This window comes from Naegleria gruberi (assembly GCF_000004985.1).
Source record: "Naegleria gruberi genomic scaffold NAEGRscaffold_65, whole genome shotgun sequence".
NCBI lineage: Eukaryota > Heterolobosea > Eutetramitea > Acrasida > Naegleriidae > Naegleria > Naegleria gruberi.
Genome location: NW_003163262.1, coordinates 64,508 through 84,096, shown reverse-complemented (window position 1 = coordinate 84,096; position 19,589 = coordinate 64,508). Strand labels below are relative to the sequence as shown.

General features: G+C 34.0%; 7 protein-coding genes across 7 annotated transcripts; 3 read left to right on the top strand and 4 right to left on the bottom strand.

The window, feature by feature from the left end:
• Positions 1–1,813: 1,813 nt before the first annotated feature.
• On the top strand, positions 1,814–2,794 carry NAEGRDRAFT_73944 (uncharacterized protein; the record flags this gene model as incomplete). Its single annotated transcript, XM_002670987.1, has 1 exon — positions 1,814–2,794. The coding sequence occupies one exon, from the start codon at positions 1,814–1,816 to the stop codon at positions 2,792–2,794; it is 981 nt and encodes a 326-aa protein (XP_002671033.1).
• A 236-nt stretch (positions 2,795–3,030) lies between these two features.
• NAEGRDRAFT_73943 (uncharacterized protein) lies at positions 3,031–4,144 on the bottom strand (the record flags this gene model as incomplete). The annotated part of the gene is made up of 2 exons (XM_002670946.1): positions 3,031–3,661; positions 3,783–4,144. The coding sequence occupies 2 exons, from the start codon at positions 4,142–4,144 to the stop codon at positions 3,031–3,033; spliced, it is 993 nt and encodes a 330-aa protein (XP_002670992.1).
• A 1,328-nt stretch (positions 4,145–5,472) lies between these two features.
• NAEGRDRAFT_53155 (PAP2_haloperoxidase domain-containing protein) lies at positions 5,473–7,344 on the bottom strand (the record flags this gene model as incomplete). Its single annotated transcript, XM_002670945.1, has 1 exon — positions 5,473–7,344. The coding sequence occupies one exon, from the start codon at positions 7,342–7,344 to the stop codon at positions 5,473–5,475; it is 1,872 nt and encodes a 623-aa protein (XP_002670991.1).
• A 563-nt stretch (positions 7,345–7,907) lies between these two features.
• Positions 7,908–8,660, top strand: NAEGRDRAFT_73941 (uncharacterized protein; the record flags this gene model as incomplete). The annotated part of the gene is made up of 1 exon (XM_002670986.1): positions 7,908–8,660. One exon carries the CDS (start codon positions 7,908–7,910, stop codon positions 8,658–8,660), a length of 753 nt encoding a protein of 250 aa, XP_002671032.1.
• Positions 8,661–9,796: 1,136 nt separating this feature from the next.
• NAEGRDRAFT_81661 (uncharacterized protein) lies at positions 9,797–11,574 on the top strand. Its single transcript, XM_002670985.1, has 2 exons — positions 9,797–10,237; positions 10,272–11,574. The coding sequence occupies exon 2, from the start codon at positions 10,280–10,282 to the stop codon at positions 10,901–10,903; it is 624 nt and encodes a 207-aa protein (XP_002671031.1). The 5' UTR covers positions 9,797–10,237; positions 10,272–10,279; the 3' UTR covers positions 10,904–11,574.
• A 3,570-nt stretch (positions 11,575–15,144) lies between these two features.
• NAEGRDRAFT_73938 (uncharacterized protein) lies at positions 15,145–16,830 on the bottom strand (the record flags this gene model as incomplete). Its single annotated transcript, XM_002670944.1, has 1 exon — positions 15,145–16,830. One exon carries the CDS (start codon positions 16,828–16,830, stop codon positions 15,145–15,147), a length of 1,686 nt encoding a protein of 561 aa, XP_002670990.1.
• Positions 16,831–17,477: 647 nt separating this feature from the next.
• Positions 17,478–19,147, bottom strand: NAEGRDRAFT_53152 (uncharacterized protein; the record flags this gene model as incomplete). The annotated part of the gene is made up of 2 exons (XM_002670943.1): positions 17,478–18,721; positions 19,093–19,147. The coding sequence occupies 2 exons, from the start codon at positions 19,145–19,147 to the stop codon at positions 17,478–17,480; spliced, it is 1,299 nt and encodes a 432-aa protein (XP_002670989.1).
• Between the last annotated feature and the right edge of the window lie 442 nt (positions 19,148–19,589).

Genomic DNA, 19,589 nt, shown 5'->3' with positions numbered 1-19,589 from the left:
AGGAAGATAAACACTTTCCAAATGAAAGTTTTATCCTTTTTGTGTGTAAGAAGTTCACGTTAATCAAGAATGTAATGTGAAACCTTTCTGATAATTAGTTTCCCCTGATGCTTGCTCTTTCCATCTTGGTTACTAATCTCAGAAATCCTCACAAGCTTATTTCAAATGAGGTATTAGAAGGTGCGCTTTCGTCCTGGTACAACCTCATACTCAAAAAACTGTAAACCTTTCGAATATTTAAATGATGTGATAACAATACACTCGGTATAAATTAATAAACAGTACAGCACGTTTACTTCAAATTTGACGCGTTTTTTGAAAGAAAATAAATTATTTAGAAAAAATTTTGTTGTTCTTCTGCTGTCAAATCCAAAATAAGCATTTCAATAGAACAACACCTAACCACTCGTTCTTACTCATTTCTACATATTTTTGAGAATGCTGCCACCCCAAGGGGTATGTCAATGCGAGGATTCATAATTTGAAGTCAGATTTCAAAACTACCTTAATTCCATCGAGAAATTAGCATTTTGTTGAATAAAATATTATCGTTACAGATTCTTTTCAAATGGAGTTGAGTTTACTTGCCAAATCAAAATTGAAAGATGAAATACTTTAAATTTTAAAAAAAAAAATTTCATTTCCCCCAAATCTTGTCAAACTTGAAGTAAACGTGCTGTATCAGTATGATGGGAATGATTGAATTACTCACATCTGTATTACAAAGATTCGGATTACTGGAAGAAACTAAAAAATCTGAAAGAGTTAATACGTTAAAATCATGCACATTCAAAATGTAGGAAGATTTTACATTGAATAATATCAAATATTGTGCATTTAATGTACGATTCTCATTTTCAGGCCATTTTTATTAGATACAGTTACTATATTGGTGGATGAGCACTTTTATGGATGAACGTTGGATTACTAATTTGAGATTTTAAAGAGGGTATTAGAAACATTTGGAATTCAAAGAGACAATTAGGCGATTAGAATCTCTTGCATGAAAATTGCATTTATTACAATTAATTGGTTATTATCTATTCGAAATAAATGTTGTTTAGTTTACTTTCGAATAAAACCATCAACAAACGCATAAGAAACACAGTAGATCTGTAATTAGCTGTGTTACTGCAGAGATTCAACACTATCCTTCTCGCAGTCAATGCCTATTTATGAAGGTCAACACCTTTCGAATAATTGTTATCCTAATTACAAATCTAATAAGTATTTTACAGGATTCCAGCACAGTGTTAATTCAATCTGTTAATCACTGCTCAATTTACCTATCCTTTTACATTCATGGAAGAGTCGCAAGAATTCGTTCAATATCAATCGTTGCGTCATAGCGCAAATTTGAGGGTTACGAATGTTTACAATGATAATAGGTGTATAATCCTCAGATTTATTTGGACACATGTTCCATAAACACATCAAGATAAATTGTCCATCTGTTTCATTTGGTTTCCTCCAGTTTCGTTTGGATTCTTCATTTTTTGTGTTGTGTTTTTGCATCATTTGTGGTCAAACATTTTTAAATTTCCAAATTTCCTTATCACCAACACATGAGGCAGAGGATATTTCTCTTCAACTTTTTGGGTTTGTTTTCCACAACTGCCACCTGTCGCAATACCATGCGACTAAATTGAAGGGAGTGAAAAGGTGAATAATAGGATTAAAAACTCAAAAAAAAGAAACATAATATCATTCTCAATGTAAGTGGATAATCTTGAATTACACAATTAATAACAAACAACATTTTGCCTGTTGACTTTTGACATTGAAAAGATAATTCATGATCTCAATTCAAAGAATGCAATTACCTTCGATAGCCTCGCTTTTAAATGATAGTCCAGAGAAAGTGATTCTGCCATCTGTCAAGGAATTGGAACAGTTAAAAGTCAATACTGATGTTTCTAATAATCAAAATACTGTTCAAAATTCTACTGTTGTAGGGTTCAAATCATACAATAACAACAATAATACTTCTCTCAATAATAATACTCATCACCATCTACTTTCGAATAGTCAACAACATTCGAATAACCAACAAGTTACTTCATACACATGCACTTCTTCTACAACATTACCTTCCAGTAACAACAACCATAACATTTCAACAAGTCCTCTCATAGAGGAGCAGCGATTTAATCATTCGTCCACTTTCTTACAACAGCAACATGCATACATAAATGGGATGTGGAAGTCAACTGACATTGCCTCTGATAATTATTCCAATACAAGGAAATGGGACGAATCTAATTTGAAAATCCAACCTAATAGTCCAAATACAATTACTCAACCTATTCCAATATTTCAAAACAAATGGTCAACTACGACAAGTAATCTTTCTGCAACATCACCAGCAACTTTTAAACCAATAATTAGTCCAAATAGAACATCGCCATTGAGTTTCACTCCAAGTGTGGCAACGACAGCTTCAAATTCTTCAAATGCATCTGAAAATAATGGAAAGAAAAAGAGGAAACATGACGAAAGTTCAGAATCTAGCTCACCAATAACGAATAGTCCAAAATTGGTGAAAAGAAATAGTGGCACTTCAAGGAAATCACCAAATTCCACTTCTAGTTCTGCATCTTCATTCCAATTTATGAATTTTTCAATTTCGTCTGACAGTTCGAAAATCAAATTTGTAAATTCTGAACATCAACAAATTGGAATCAATGATGGATCTTGGACAGATCAGGAACATGAAGATTTCGTCAGAGGATTGAACGAATGTGGAAAAGGGAGATGGAGAGAAATTGCTGAAAAGTATGTCAAAACCAGGTAAGTTTAATTCGAATGTTTTATTCTAATTTCTATAATAATTTCCAATACTACTACTTGATATAGAACAAGAACTCAAGTCGCTTCACATGCTCAAAAGTTCTTTGAATCCCAAAAAGAAAAGAAAAAGTAGAATTTTTGAAAACTCTCTCTACTTGTAATATTTACACACAAACTTTAATGTACATAATAACAACTTGATATTTTGAAAATAAATATATATAGAAATATATAGATCAATTATTTACGAGTAAGATCATACTCATCTGAATAATCTTTGAGATTTGCATTTCCATGAGCAAAGATTCGATTTGTGAAACGAGTTGCTTGATCCACTCCTCCAACAGATGAATGAGAATCTCTTTCCTTCAAAAGATCCAATTTTTGTTGTCTTGTTGTGGCAGCAATTTGAAGCATTGCTTTGGCAACTTCCTCTCCCTTAATTCCACTCACACTTCTTGGAAGTGCCCACGATAATAAATTATTCAAATTTTGAGCAACCTTTTCTCCAAATCTTTCATCATTTTCACGTTCTCCAATTAATAAACCTGGTTTGATAATGTGACAGTAAGAAGATTGATTGAGTGATTTTCCTTGAGTAAATTGTTGATAATCCAATTGCTTTTGAGCAACCGACTTTTCAATATCTCCCTTCACTTGATTGTAGAAAAACATTGAACTGCTATCAGCTCCTGTAGAAGTGACAAGGAAGAATTGTTTCAAATTCTCGGAAGTGTTCTGAGCAGCATTGGTGAATGATTTGTAAACCAAATTAGCAAATGAATCTGGATAATCAAAATCAACGTGTCTAAACTTTTGCTTATCATTTCCAACTCTTTTGATAGTTGTTCCCAAGCAACAATATGCTTCACTGTTTATATTCCAAATAAATATAATTTCCGAATATTACATGATAATAGCAATCAATTGATTAATTATAATAAATTGATTATTTAAATATTAATTTCATGATGATTCGTCTAAAAACTTACTCTACTTCATTAAAAACATCAGAAATTTGATCCAAATTATCCAAACTATCCAATGTAATATGTTCAATAGGAACACTTGTTTCATAATTGAATGGATTGTCCTTTCTTCTCGAAATGGCCACAATCTTGGCATATTCTTGAGGATTTTGTTGAGACAAGACTCTGACAACGTTCTTTCCGACCAAACCTGTTGATCCTACTACAATGGCTTTTAATCCTCTTCCAGAAGTTGTTGCTGAAGACATTCCTTGTTTAAAATCGAGTGATGATGTTGTTTTTTTTGATTCTTGTACTTGTTGATAGAAGAACAAGGCAAGGAAAAGTGAGAGGATTGAAAACAAGATGAGATATTGCGTGCGCATTTTGTTTATTATTGTTAATAAAGGTTCATATGTTGTTTAATATTAGTTATTGAGCAAACTCATTAAGAATACCTTTTTTCAGGACGTCCAATGCTACGCGTGAGTACTTTTTTATCTGATGAGCTTCATCATGATATTATTTTTTTAATTTAATTTAATGATGACTGTAGAAAATGAGCGCGGGATGTTTTTCAACAAGAAACAGTTCTTTTTAAGGGCTTGTGCTTGATCGAGCCTTATAGAATTGAATGAGATTAACTTTACAAGCTGCGCGATAAACATTCTAAAAGTTGTAGCTTTTTTGGCGCCAATACTTCTGAGGTCATGGGGTGCTGATGAATTATTGTACGGGGTTGGTTCACGTGAAATATTCGAATATTATTTGAGCTGGAAGAAACAAATTTTGATTAAATAAGATTTTTGTTTCTTCTTATTGATTGCAATGACATTACTCTCATCACCACATTATCATTAAAAATACCTCAAAATTTTCCTTCATTCTCCTTACTATTAATATAACAACTGCATCTATCTATTCAATATACTTCACAAACTGTACGAAACATTGTAAACTCTCTATACATTATGAAAGGAGGGACCTTATGATCCTTGTGGCCGCAGCAAATAATTAAAAAACGCGAAAATCCTAATTCGCGTTAGGAAAATTACCGAGATGGTATAAAAGCGAGAAATGCACGAATACAAGCCACTACAAAACACAAAAAAAAACTACAACAACAAACTACAACATTAAGAATGAACTCCTCAGCTGCTCAAACCAACAAGAATCAAGAAAGCATTGAACAAGTCTACGATAAGATGAGAGGACAAGTTAAAACCATCTCTGATGCATACAAGATGGCCTATGGTGAAGATCATTTCCAAAGAGAAGAAAAGGCTACCAAGGAAGAAAGAAGTCACAAGAATTGTTAATCAGATTATCTTTAATGTGCGCTAATCTTTGATCAAGGGTCGAAAACTCTTTGAAGATTTTTGATCTTTTTCAAAACATTCTTTCGCAAACATGAGAATGATTGTGAAGAATAAGAACTAACTGTAATTTATAACTCGAGTGCCTTTTCCTTTTGTATAGAAACCCCTCAAATATTATTTATTTAATGAATCTCATCAACACAATAAATTATTTTAATTGTTTTTGCATTTCACTTTACAATTTTCCTCACACCTTTCAACAAGAACATTTGATTAACATTTGGCACACACTTAAATAATCATCAACATGTTGCAACAAGATATCATTAATGATAATATAATCGAGAATAATTTCAATAAAAGCAAGTCCTTGTTTTGGAAATTTTACATTTTATTTAAAGACAATTTCCATTTCTACACAATTGATTGTAAACAGCATTGGCAACAGCAACACCAGAATTCCAACCAGCTTGATTGGCATATTCAAAATGAATACCACCATAAATTCTTGATTTACCAGCTTCCTTAGCAGCATCTGACAATCTGTTAAAAGTTCTGGTGTGATACTTGTAACCATCACTTGTCACATCAAAGGTTATATCATCACTACCCAACAATAAACTCAAAATTCTGGCAGCAGCTCCAGAGAATGTTGAGTGTCCACTTGTATATTCTGGGAATGGTGGAGTGGCCAAGAGAGGGAACCAATTGAGATTTCTATTTCTGTTATTGACAGCAGTTACTGGACGAAGGGCATTATAGAAATATTTGTGATCCCAAGAGACGATACCAGCATCAGCAACTGAACAACCCAAGAGTTTGAACATGGCTGAAATCTTGAAAGTGTCAGTAATTCCTTGACTTCTAATAATTGATTGAAGGATGACATTCCAGTGACCTGGTGGAGTGGCAGTACCTGCACCATCATCCCAGAACCAAGAAATTCTTCTTTGATCGAAGGTTCTAACGCTCGAATCATTTCTACCGTACAAGAAAACTTCATCATAGGCAGTTTCGAATGCAGGAGTTCCAATTTGTGGTGGAGGACCTTGTCTGAAACTTTCAACATCTTGAATTCCAAATGGTTCAACAGCTGACCATTGAGGCAACAATGGAATTCTGACATAGTTTGGAGCATGACTTTGATAATCCATTGGACCATCTCTGAATTGATAATCAACAAAATCAGAACTACCATCATTATCTCTCGATCTCAAAACTCTATCGGCAGCCAAGATTGCAACCTTACCAATTCTAGTTAATTCTGAGCTTTCATATTCTTGACAACCATTACATTTCAAAGCGCTCTTTAAAGCAGCAGTATAACAATCAATATTATTTGGGAACAATTGACCAAGAACTCTATGAGCAGCATAGGAAACAGTTGTAGCAATGGTGGCATAATCACATGGTCTACCAGTATATCTCAATCTTCTACAGAAACCCAAAGCATCATCAACAGCAGAGTGAACAATAGCCATAGCTCTGGAAGCAACAGGTGGAGCAACTTTGAAATCTCTGACAGTTGCCAACAAGACATTATTCCACTTGATAATGAAATCTTCATTGAAAATATCCTTTTCAGTGGTAATGGCAGCACATTTTGGACTAATATCAGTTTGACTAACTGGGAAAGTATGAGAACTGACAACAGAGACATAATATTGACCAGTGGCAGGATTAATTCTAATCAAATTCAAACCTCTAGCCATTCCTTTACCCCAAATATTTGAAGTCAATTCACAATCGACAACCAATGAACCATCAGCTGAAATTCTCATTGGCATTGGACTAGACCAAGTAATTCTTGGAAAGGCAGTCGTTCCATTAACCTTCCAAAAATAGGTATAAAACCCAAATGGCAATACTGAGCCACTATCAACCCAAGTACCATTCTTACCTCCATAAGCACCATGAACAACAAGTGGTTGAGTGAGCATGATAGCAAAGGCATCATCATACACTCCCAAATCTTGAGAACCAGCCAAAGTTGGATAACCACGAACCTTTGCATATTCAACGACATATTTATCACCGACTGATGTGAAAAATTGAGTGCCAGGTGGGAGACGAGAACCATTATCAGAGATATCTAAACCATATTGATTTCTATAGAAAGAAGTGGCTTTTTCATAGGCATCTGGATAACGAGTGATTGGAGCAATGTCACCTGCTTGGATGCCATCTGCCAAGTATGACAAGTGGAATTGAGCATCGAATTCTTGTGGATCAGTTTCTGTGGTAGGTGAGTAGGAGCTTACCATCATGATGAGTGTTGAAATCATCAGCAGCATTGTAAACACGAGGAATCGTGTCAGTTGTTTTGCTGACATATTATACAGTTTAATTATTATACAAGTTGTTTTGTTTTTTTGTGTTGTGAAAGGTATTTGGAGTTGTTTGGTGTAGGTATTTAAAGAATCGAGTTCTCTGGTTATTGAGGCAGGTTGTGTGTGAAATGAGTTGAAGTGACAGCTGGCGTTCTTGAACACATCAACATTTCAGGTCGGTATTTTAAATAGGAGCAGGTTATTTAGTTTACTTACATGGCTGTTTCCTTCTTTGTTTATTAAAACATTACTTTTTATATTTTATTGGCAAGTGACATGTTTTTTAAAAAGGAAGCAAAACTCTTAGATTTACAAACATGTTCAATAATAAATAGTGGGCGATTTCATAATGTAACAGAGAACAGCGCCTTCCTGTCGTATAATTAGATCCTCAATCAATTCAGCCTGCCACAAGTCACTCAATTTCAACAAAACGCCAATCAATCTTCATTTCAATAAACAAAATCCAAAAAAAAACAACCAAACACACACTCCACATCATGTACAAACTCCTTGTAACATTATTATTGCTAAGCTGTATTGTAAATTTCACATCAGCAGCTTGCGATCCAAGTAAACTTTTAGATGCAGAATTGAGTTTATTATTTGATGATGCTTTACCATTCGATTTGATTCCAAAGAGAATGGAATATCCATTGAATACTCAACGTTTTACAAATGCCAAGTTGAATGAAGGTTTGCAATTTTTTAAAACCAGATTTGGAATTGATTTTACAAATGCCAACAGTCAACCAAAATATTTCAGATTGGAAAAGGGAAGTTTTGAGGGATATTCAGTAGTTGGTGCTGTTACTAACAAATCTAGATTCTTTGGCAGTCCATTGATTAGAGTTTATGCTGACATGTTGACAGTTGTCAGTTTGAATTCCACTAACGTTGATCCATTGACTCAATATCCAATTCCAAAGGATGCCATTGCACAATTTGGTTACTATTCATTCTATTACAGAGCTAACAATACCAAGTTTACTGAACCAATCAAAGTCACCAGTCAAACTTTCCAAGAAGGTTGGAGAGATGCTCAACAAAATCTCGATCACTCACGTAATATTATCTTTGATTTGTATTCCCCTGAATGGGGAGTTGGTGCTTCTCAAGGTGTTGTCACCATGCCAATGCATGATTCCACATTAGGTAAAAGTCAAGTGTCAATGAGAGAATGGTTGAGATTCCCACCTGTTGGAACTGCAAAGAGAGGTGATGTAACTACCTGTCAATCTTGGTTGAATTAAATTCAACAAAAAACTTGTACAATAAAATTGTTAAATTGAAATTTTTAACACTTGGTTGACTTGCAATTTTATGGAATGAAATGTTTAGAATAGTTTTATAAGAAACTATTAGTAAACTATTTGTTTATCTTGTAATAGTGTTGAGAAACTAATATAATACTTGTCAAAATTTGGTCAACTTGAAAAAAATATTAATAAGCATAGTAATAATGTAGTTAATTGTAAGCCAACTACTAACACTACAGTATTTCTACAGTACAACTACAGAATTTAAAATAGTTTCAATTTACAATTTACATGGCTATGTGAACTGTCACTCTTCAATATTTTAATATTTTATAAATAGGGATGTTGACATGGAAAGAAATATGGATACATAAAAATTGAAAAGGTAATTAATATTTACGTGGAAATGGTGTTTTCCAAAATATTTGTGGTGTTCAGCACTATTTCAATAAGAAGAATTTTGTGACTTTTGACAAATTTCAATATTTGGCACCGCACAACTATATCTTGTGGCTTAACAAGTATGGTGTTAGTTCTGCCAATATGGTCAAAAAACAGTAGTAGGAACCGTAGTCCAAGGTTCACCTAAACTGTAGACGAAAGGTCTTTTACAAAGATGTTGAAAAAAACAAAATTGGTCAACTTAAGGTATTGACAAAAAAATCTTTTCAGTGCAAGTGTAGGGATGAAATGTATGCCGCATGCGACAGTTAATTTAACCTTAACAAGATTCGTTTCCATGTTTTGATAACTAAGATTCCTCTCAACTTGGGAATTTCAATTTCAAGCCAAGTCACAAGCTTGCTGTTAATTTGTAGTGGAACTCAATTTGTTACAAGCTTCACTGTTAACCAGGAAATACCACAGACAGACTCAGTCCAACCAACCACTTAACATCCACCCTAAACTTAATGGTTGTAGACTGACATCGTCTCTCAGGTCTTTACGATGCAAGAGACATTAATAACCAAATTTCAATTTATATTGTCAGTGCCTCAACCAATCTTGAACCAAAACCTCTCTTTGCCTGACGTCCTTATTAGTCCATTCCTCTTTCTCATATCACATCCTTATTTGTACATTAAATACTCCGTCTAGTGCATTCTTTTTTTGATTCAAAAAAAACGAGTAACTTGCACTGTGCTAGAAACTGCTTCATAGCCCACAACATATAAGATTTGCAAAATATTGTTTTTTTATGTAACAAATATTAATAATACCGCTCACAATAGTTTGAAAATTTAAAACACGAAAATGGCAAGTTTGGAAGGAGAGAATGCACTCATGAGTATGGTGCAGGATAGTTTTGCAGAGTTTACGACTTCTCACGCCACGATGAGTCACTTTGAATTGGTAGGATTGGAGTATCTGGAGGTTTTTGGTGGATACACCAAGGATGTGATGGACACAGCCACGAGGATTTCAAATTTAGGACTCAATGGCACTCCACAGTTTTATTATTGCAAGATTAATATGGCCACAAGTGAAAATTTGACTCTCTTACAAGAATACCAATTGCTGTGGAGTGAAAAAGTTCAAGAACGATTGAAATTTGGCTCCACTTACATTTACAAAAAGATGAATTTGAAAGAATGCTTTTCTAGCTTGAAAAGATGAATTTGAAAGAATGCTTTTCTAGCTTGACAATGCAAACTGTCATGCTTTTACAAATTCAAGATTTGACTGAATATTATCAGGAAAAGAGAAGATGGATGGTGGAAAATATGGAATACTCGTCAATTCCAATATTTTCTGGACGAAAGATTTGTGAAAATGAGAAGAAATCATTCGAATTGGTAGAAATGAAAAGTCCAGAGGAAATGGTTCAGTTTTGGACTTGTCAATCCGATGCATTTAGTGGTGTTCCACAAATTTCTGATAATTTGAAGGAAATTATTAGAAATGATACTTCGACAGTTGCTCCAGATTCGTCTGTGAAAAGTTTCACTGTTGGAATTAAGCAAAAACTTTCGAATGGACAAGTGGAAATAGTTGCTTGTGGAAAATTAGTGATGGGAAAACATGTTGCTTCTATTAATCATTTGGCAACTCGTGATGGACACAGAAACCAAGGATTTGCAACCATTCTCATGGTTTCAATGATAGACATGGCCAAACAATTAGGTTACACGAAAATGGTTTTAGAAGCAACTGAAATGGGAATTGGAATTTATGAAAAGTTTGGTTTCAAACCAGTTTATGACTTTTACATATTCGAATTGGATCATAAACATTAAATTTCATCCTTAGGAACTTTCTTCTAGATTATTTAGTTTTTCAATGAAAGAAAAACTAAAACATTCTTTTGATAACCATTAATTCCACATCCTCCAATCAAAACAATCTTATTTCCCACCAGAGTCAAAGTATGTCCATATGAATAAGGCAATTCTTCTTTGATTGTCCGACCAATTACTAATTTTGAAAGGTCTCTCCAGTTTCTTGTTTTGTAATTGAATGCAAGAAATTGATTAGTTGAGCTATAGGTGGACCATCCACCGAAAATAAATAATTCATCACCAACCAAAACAGAGGCATGATAAAGTGTTGGTTGTGGAATTAATTTGGAAACTGGTTTAACTAATTCCCATTTTGAATATTCTTGGAAATATTTGGAATTATCTGGTAAAACAATGTGAAGAATCCAAATTTGATTTTGAATTCCTTGATTTGTTCGTCCTCCAAATAAAATCATTTGATTTGTTCCTTCAATTAAATGTGCTGTATGACCAGTGATATTCCCAGGTGAAATACTATTTCTATCCAATATCAATTTATACCAAACTCCAGTTTCTAATTTCATAACATAGATATCATGATAAACACTTTGAAATTCATCAGAAACTGATTGACTTCCTCCAAATAAAACTAAATATCCATTGTAGTGAACCAGTGAATGGGTGTCCATAATGGGTGGAATTTCACCACTTTGATTGACTTGTTTCCATTCGAGTTGATTGTTATTTTGAATGGAGATTGTCCAAGTATCGTTCAACTGCTTATCAGTTATGAAGTCACAATATCCTCCATTCAAAACAAATTCATTGTTTCCAATAGAACACATTGGAAAGAAAGATCTTCCTATTGGAACTTTTTTGGAGTTTTTTGATAATCTTTGTAAGTGTTTAAGATAATCTTTTTTCAAATCATAAACCATCAATTCGTTGGTCTATGTAATGAAAAAATATACAATAAACATTTTAATATTATTAAAAACTTTACAATCAACTTACCTGTTCATCAGTTACATGACCATCATATCCTGCAAACAAAATCAACTTATCCTCACCATACGGAACAGCAGCATGACCCTGCCTTTGCAAATAGTTATCTCCATAAAGTGTAATACAATAATAATATTGAGAAAATAAATGTTCTCTCAATAATTGGTACCAAACTTTGGAGATGAACATCCATTTGACTCCATTTCGGAAGGAAAGAAAACTTAGGATGTGACCTTGAACGTCGTATGGAAGAAGATCGAAGGACATGATGAGAATTTTTTTAAAATGATTATTCGAAATTGGAATTTTAAGGTTGACAGGATACTAACAAAAATGTATGGAAAATGCCTCTGAATAATTCATATTGTATTGTGTTAAAAGAGTGAATACTTAATTGCCAGAATTCTGAGCTATATCCATTGACTGATTATTAATGGTACTCAATCTGTGCAATATTTCATCAGCAGATATTCTATCCATTATGATTAAGATTATTAGATTCAAAGCAAACTTACCTTTCCTCTGGGTTGAACTTGATCATATTTAGCATTAAATCACACATGGAATTAAGCTTGAATGAATCATCCAGTTTGGTCATTCCCCTTACTGTTTCCCTAATTTCCTTATCGTCTTCATCACTTTGAGTTTTTTGTTTCACTACATTTAGTTTCGATTCGTAATCTGATGAGAGTAATTGATAGAGAATACATCCAAGACTCCAAATATCACTCTTGTTGCAGGAAGTTATTCCTTCTTGAAAATGTTCTGGTGAGCAGTACTGTGCTGTGAAACCATTGCTTGTCTCAACAGATTCGAATCTGGCTGATCCCCAATCGCCAACACGCAAGTGGAATGAGGATATATCAATGATCGTATCCTGTGAAGGATTTGGAGATTCAACTAGTATGTTTTCTGGTTTCAGATCTCTATGGACCATATTCATATTGTGCAGATATTGAAGGCAGTTTGCTTAACAATTTCAATAATCAGTTCAATGGTCATCAATGAGCTTTGAGACCACTTTCTCAAATCACAGAGATACAGTGGCATAATTAAACAAGTATACTTTCCATCACCAACAATTGTAAAACGACGAATAGGTACAATATGGGTATGTTGTAACCTACTCATAGTTGTAGGCTCATTAAGAACAGACATATCAACTGACTCAACGATTTTCACTGCAACTTCAATGGTTTGCCCATCACTAATCTCATCAAAAACATAAATTTTACCAAATCCTCCCTTTCCTAATATTCTTTTGAGTTTGTATTCGTATTTTTCATCTTCTGTAGCAATGTAGAAATGTTGATAAGGTACTATCTCTATATCTTTAAGTTCAGTATATGTGAGCTTTTTAGCAAATTCTTTCAGTTTCGTTCTCGTCAGAAACAAAACCAAACTAATAACACCACAAACTCCGACTACAACGCTCGCAGGAATTGAAGCAGCTATCTTGCAACCAGTTCCACATGTAACTGATTCACAAAACAGTCCTTCGTATCCTTCTTTGCATTCACACAAATTAAATCCATAGCAACGACCATTTCCACTGCAAACTCTCGGTTCGTAAGAGGGGATTGAAATACAGGTTGGGTATTGACAATCAGATCCTACATATGCTCCACTCATATCTCGAGTGCAAATGCATGAAGCGGGAGAAACGACAGTGCTACAGAATCCATTACCAGAGCATGCATTGGGATCTGAAGAGTTTTTTCCATTGCATAGAGGAATTTCACACTCATTGCCACCATATTTGTTGAATTCACATTTACATGTGTTGAATAAAGTGCATTTACCATGTGAATTGCAAACAGATGGCTCGGTTGAGTTCTTTCCAAAGCAAGAAGTTGCTGAGCAGTTACTGTTAAAGTAATTAACTTCACATTCACATGAATCAGGAGAAATACAAGATCCATGTCCAGAACAAACCATTGGATGATCCTTTGAGATTCCAAAACATGTAAACTCCTCACAGAACTCACCATAGTATCTGTCCTGACATTCACAAACATCAGGAGCCAAACATTTACCTTTCGTATTGCATGATTGTTGGCAAACAGGTTCACATACAAGAAAATCATTCAATTTGTATCCTTCTTTACAGTAAAATGTCACTTGTTGAACTGTCCCATCAACCAATTCAGAGATGTAAAGATTGCCATTTGTTTGATCAAGAAAAATGGATTTTGGATATCTGACCTGTATTGGTAAACTAGTTATCGTTCCATTTGTGAAAATTCTTCTAATTTTGTGATTACAATAATCAGCAATAAGACTTTCACCAACTGTTGTAACAAATACAGAGCTAGGTTGACATAGATACGCATCTTTAGCAAGAATACCATCTCCATTGTATCCTTGGGTATTTCCGCCTGCTATTGTTGAGGTTATACCATTCTTGACTAATCTGATTCTATTATTAAAAGTGTCGGCAATCAATATATCAGTTTGGCCTTGATTCATATACACAAATACAGATTCAGGTCTAAAGAGTTTGGCGTTTGTTGCTAGACCTCCATCCCCTGAAAACCCACCAATTGAGCTAGACCCTACAACAGTCGAAAGAAAATTATTCGAATCTATCTTTCTAATTCTATTGTTGAAAGTATCTGCAATATAAATCTCATTTTTCTCCACAAAAACTCCTTGTGGATTACACAATTGTGTATTTGGCACTCCAACTTTTTGTCCATCACCACTGAAACCACAGATTCCATTTCCAGCAATTGTTTGAACAATCATTGTTTCCTTGTTGACCATTCTCAAGCGCTGACTCCATTTATCTGGAATATAAATGAACGAGCCATTCACATGTAAACCGTGAGGATTACTTAAAGTGGTGTCCTTTGCAAGTTTTCCATCTCCATTGTATCCAAAAGTGTTGTTAATGCCAAGAATAATGTTTGGCTTTGATTGAAAGTCTGTCTTGAGTAGAATTTGTTGATTAGTTGCTAGGATGAAGAGACTGTCGTGTTGGTAAAAGAGTGAAGAGGGTCCCTTTAGGCCAGTAATAATAGGTTTGACTTCAATATCAGGTGGAATAAATTGACATATGGCTGGTGTCAACAACGTGAGGAAAACGCTTATTATCAAAATGTGAAGCATTTGCATCTTATTTTTTAATTATTGAAAACAAAACGTGCTCGCAATGCTTGAATGATAATAAGTCTGTAGCATAAACGTGATGGTCACGTTTTGCTATTTTTGGAAATTTTGAAAATTAATCAGATATTTTACTTTATATCTGATTATGAAAAATAATGAGCGTCTGAGAATAATTTCACTGTAACTGTAGCTACAAGAGCTCCAATTTGAATTCCAAAACCAGCACATCGGAAAGGATTCAAATCCATTTGAGTTAGAGCATCTCTTAAACGTTCTCCAAAGGTTAATTTCTTTTGATTGATTGGTAGGTCAATAATTTCCTCTCCATTAGGAACGATTGTTGCTTCTTGTTGTTCAGTACTAATTGGTTCAATTTGCTCGAGTTTTTCTTCCACATGTTGAGTTTGTTCAGTCTTTTTTCTAGATTCCAATAATAATTTCTTATAAATCATTTCGTCCTGCTTTTCAATGACTTGATGGCTGTGTAAAAATTCTTTTGTTTTACAGAATGACATGAATCCCTTTGTGAGAATGGCCACGACCACTAGGAATCCTCCGAAAGCTGTCGAGTATTTCAATGGAGGATTTGGATTATTGAATGCAATAACTGTTAAAAAGCAAGCACCAACAATCCAAATCAAGTGGCAGAACATGGCAATGAAAAAGTTGTAAAATGGAACGAGGTAAGCAACGCCACTAGCTATTGGGCTGATAATCATACCTATGGTGATAGCATACTGCAACAATGTGGCATGATGTTTGTAGTGAGCAAAGACATATGGCATGATTGAAACAACAACTCCGTTTTCAGAACAGCTTATCAAGAATTGGAAAAAAATCAACCTTACGGTAGACCATGTCATGAGTGGTCGTTTTTTCACTATTAATTCTCTTGTTTCCTCATCCAAAGCATCAACATCTCTTCTCAATTCCTTTTTAGAGTATGGTAAAAATCTTAATAAACAATAAGAAACCAAACTAATGGCAGTGATACCTGCAATAATGATGCAAAATACCCAAAATGGGAACAATGGTGTTGGAGTTGAATTTTGAATAATGGAAATAATGGAAGCTATCAAACCAGTTAAGGATTCTCCAATTAATAGAGCACTTGAATAAGCATGTTTGAAATGTAATACAAATGGATAAAACAACAATGTTGAGGTACAATCACTAACTCCAACCAAGAACATCATTATTAAAAATGGCCATGACCTTCCATTAATTGGAATATTCCACAAAAACGACATGCCAATCAATGCTCCAATACCAATCACAAATAAGCTCAAAATAGATACTGTATCCACAATGTCAAATGTTGACTTCCTTGTCGTAGTTGGTTTGAGCTTTCTTTGAATCATCTTTTTGAAAATCATAAACACAAAATACATGAAGGGGACAATATTAGCCAATTGTAAACTCAAATTCATATCCACAGCAATAGCATACCCTTCTGGCATGACATAACCCAATAGAGGTATCTCTGAATAGATGCCATTCACTGCAATCCACGAAGATAGCCCAAATAAAATAATCAATGAATAAATTATCAAATTAGGTGGATCACTACATGTCTTGGCAACAATCTTCCTCAAATAAAACCTCTCTGTTTGATTCATTTCATTCTTTGTAATTTCTCCCATCTTGTCCAAAACTTGAGCATCATTAACTACAACATCCGATTGACCATTAGCAATAGCCTTCTCGGCACTAGCCTGATATTGTTGTTGATGATGATTATCGACAACATCAGCATGTTGTTGTACTTGATCATCAACCACCTCTTTCAAATCAGCAGAAGCAACAACCCTACCACTTGTCTCAGTCATTCTTTATATAAATCTCTCTTTTTGAATCTATTTAAAACTTCTCTTTTCAACAAGGCTCTGAAAAAACGCGGAAAAGAGATGAGGAGTTTTTTTTAAGTTTGATTTATCCAACACTTGAGCGAAGTTTGTTACTCTTTAAATAGGTCGATTCGGGAAATATTGAAAGTTGAAGAAAATATCTTAATGTTGTAAAGAGAAAGAGAAGAAAACACGTATTTTCAAGAGAGAGTTCAAATGTTAATGGGAAATTGATTGAAATTTTGATGATCCTCCAATGGAGCAACATCATCATGGAATTGATACTTCTTTGAATTGGTCTGTAGTGAGAAGGAGAAAAGGATTATTGGCATGTGCCAATACCTCACAAAGATAACGACTCTCTTCCTTATTGTTATCCCACTATTTTACAACCGGATTAAACTTGCGATTGCGGGAGGAAGAAATTGAGAGAAAGTGAGCCCTTTCGGAAAAACTCGGATGCCAATTATTATTAATTCCAAAGATTCCATTCGTACGAGTTGTAATAGATATAGGCTCATTCCCTCATTTGAAATCAGTCCGATAGAATTTGTCAATATTGACAATTCTCTTGCATTTAATCTTTAGACATAATGTTCCTGATTGAATCTATTGTTATTAAATATGATTTATTGGTGGACAAATCGATAAACTGCTACTAAATATCTAGGATCTGATGGACCGTAATTTGCAAAATCAATACCTGTAAAATGTGAAAAATCTTGCTCATTAAGCATTCTATCCATATGGTCAGAGAGTTTCTCATCTTCAGAATACATGGTAAGATTATAGAGAGTGAGGGAACATGCAGGTGTTGCATTGGACAGTGATCGTACCATGACATTCAGATCAAAAATATTTGGTGTAAAACACTCCCTTAAATAAAGTAACTCTTCACCTGACGGTCTCTCACAACAAGTTTGAACAAGACTAATGATTCTTTCAGTAATTTCATTAATTCCATCATGTATGCTTGCCAATTTTTTCCATTCTATTGGTGAGTTTGGGAATATTGTTTCAATATTTGATTTCAATTGTTCAGTATTGATATCATATCTTAAGAGCGATCCTAAAAATCTAGAGAAAAATTTGGTTCTTTTCTCAATCTCGTAAATATCCAAATTATAGTGCTCCATAATGTATTTGATGGTATTATAGGAAGAGCGAGTGTAATATATGTCGACAATGGCTTTCTCTACAGTCTCTAGAGGATAATAAATTCCTCTTCTATTGGCAATCTCTAGGATCTTTTCAGTAACTTGAAATCGTGCACAATCGGAGAATGAAACTGAATTAAGATCAATAGGATATAGCTTCAAGAGCTCATCAATATAAGTATCTGGCAATCTTCCCATTGATGAAATAATAAAATCATTAAGGTGACTTTGCATTATTTGTTCACGAGTTCTGAACTTTTCCAAATATGTAAAATAGTCAGCAACTTGTTTAGCAAGTTTCAGCTCATCAGTCATATCATATATACTCTGATACATCATGTAATTTGTAAAGGAGCCCTCCATTCTATTTTTTTCAAGTATTTGTGTTATTAATGGCAGAAGACCGTTCGTACAGCAATCAGTTTGGAAAAATATATATTCAACCAATGAGAGATCAATACTGAAAGTATATTTGACCTCCAAAATCTTTTTCAAAACCTCCTCATAATCCTCTACTTTTACAAACTCGTTCAAGCTCATAACGCACAAATCTAATATTGAGGCCCAACATTTGTCAGCATAATCTAACTGTTCATGAAATTTGAAAAATAATGAAAAGGCTTCCTTTCCAAGTTGGTAATCCTCTACGGAACACGTCTCACTTCTATATTCCTTTCCTAAACATGTACTTAATAATGAAAGTATGAAAGCCTCATCTGCACGATGATAATAATTACTCTTGTTGATATTAAGAATGTAGAAATAATAACAGTTCTCTTAGAGTATAATTGCTTTTCCATCAAGTATTTGAATCTTTTGCCAATCACTGCTGGTCTCTTGCTCTCTGATGACGTTTCTCCATTATCAAATTCATCCATTTCTTCATCTGTTGGTCCAACTTCTTCATCATGAATAATAAATTTTTTCAAAGACTCTCTAGAAGCTGTCTTATCCTGCAATATGTGAATATCATATGAGGTAAGAAACATATTCAATATTGATCTATCTATAGTAAAGAGTTTAGAGTTTTTTTTCGTCTTGAGAGATCTCAAAGATGAAATTAATGCCTTCTTTTCCTTTGTATTACCTGTTTTAAGTGTTTTCTTCACCTTTGGCAGATCCCAATAATTTTTGATCGTCATGGAGACTTTATGAACTCCGACAATCTTTCCGTATAGTAAAATAATATTTGAAGTAAGATAGTGTTGTAGAATTGTCTTCCAGAATGGTTCAAATTGATCCAAGGAATACCACTCCTTGCAAGTCATCAGAGCATTCGCCAAATCATGACTGGGCAAAAATTCCATCACACAAAAGATATCATCCAAAGACAAGTTTTGCATTTTTTTTAAATTTAAAAATTTAAAATTTCAGTGACACTCTGTGATTGTTGTGTTTGGGGTTTCTAATTATTGGAATAGCTTGTGAATTGTAAACTTGAAATAAAAAGAAGAAATAAGGAGCCATATTTTAAAAGACAAAGAGTGGATTATTATCTTTCTGTTTGCAATTAAGTGTGGTTGGTCATTGCTCAACCATCACCAAATTGACCTGAGGACATTTGACATTCAAGAAAAAAACTCC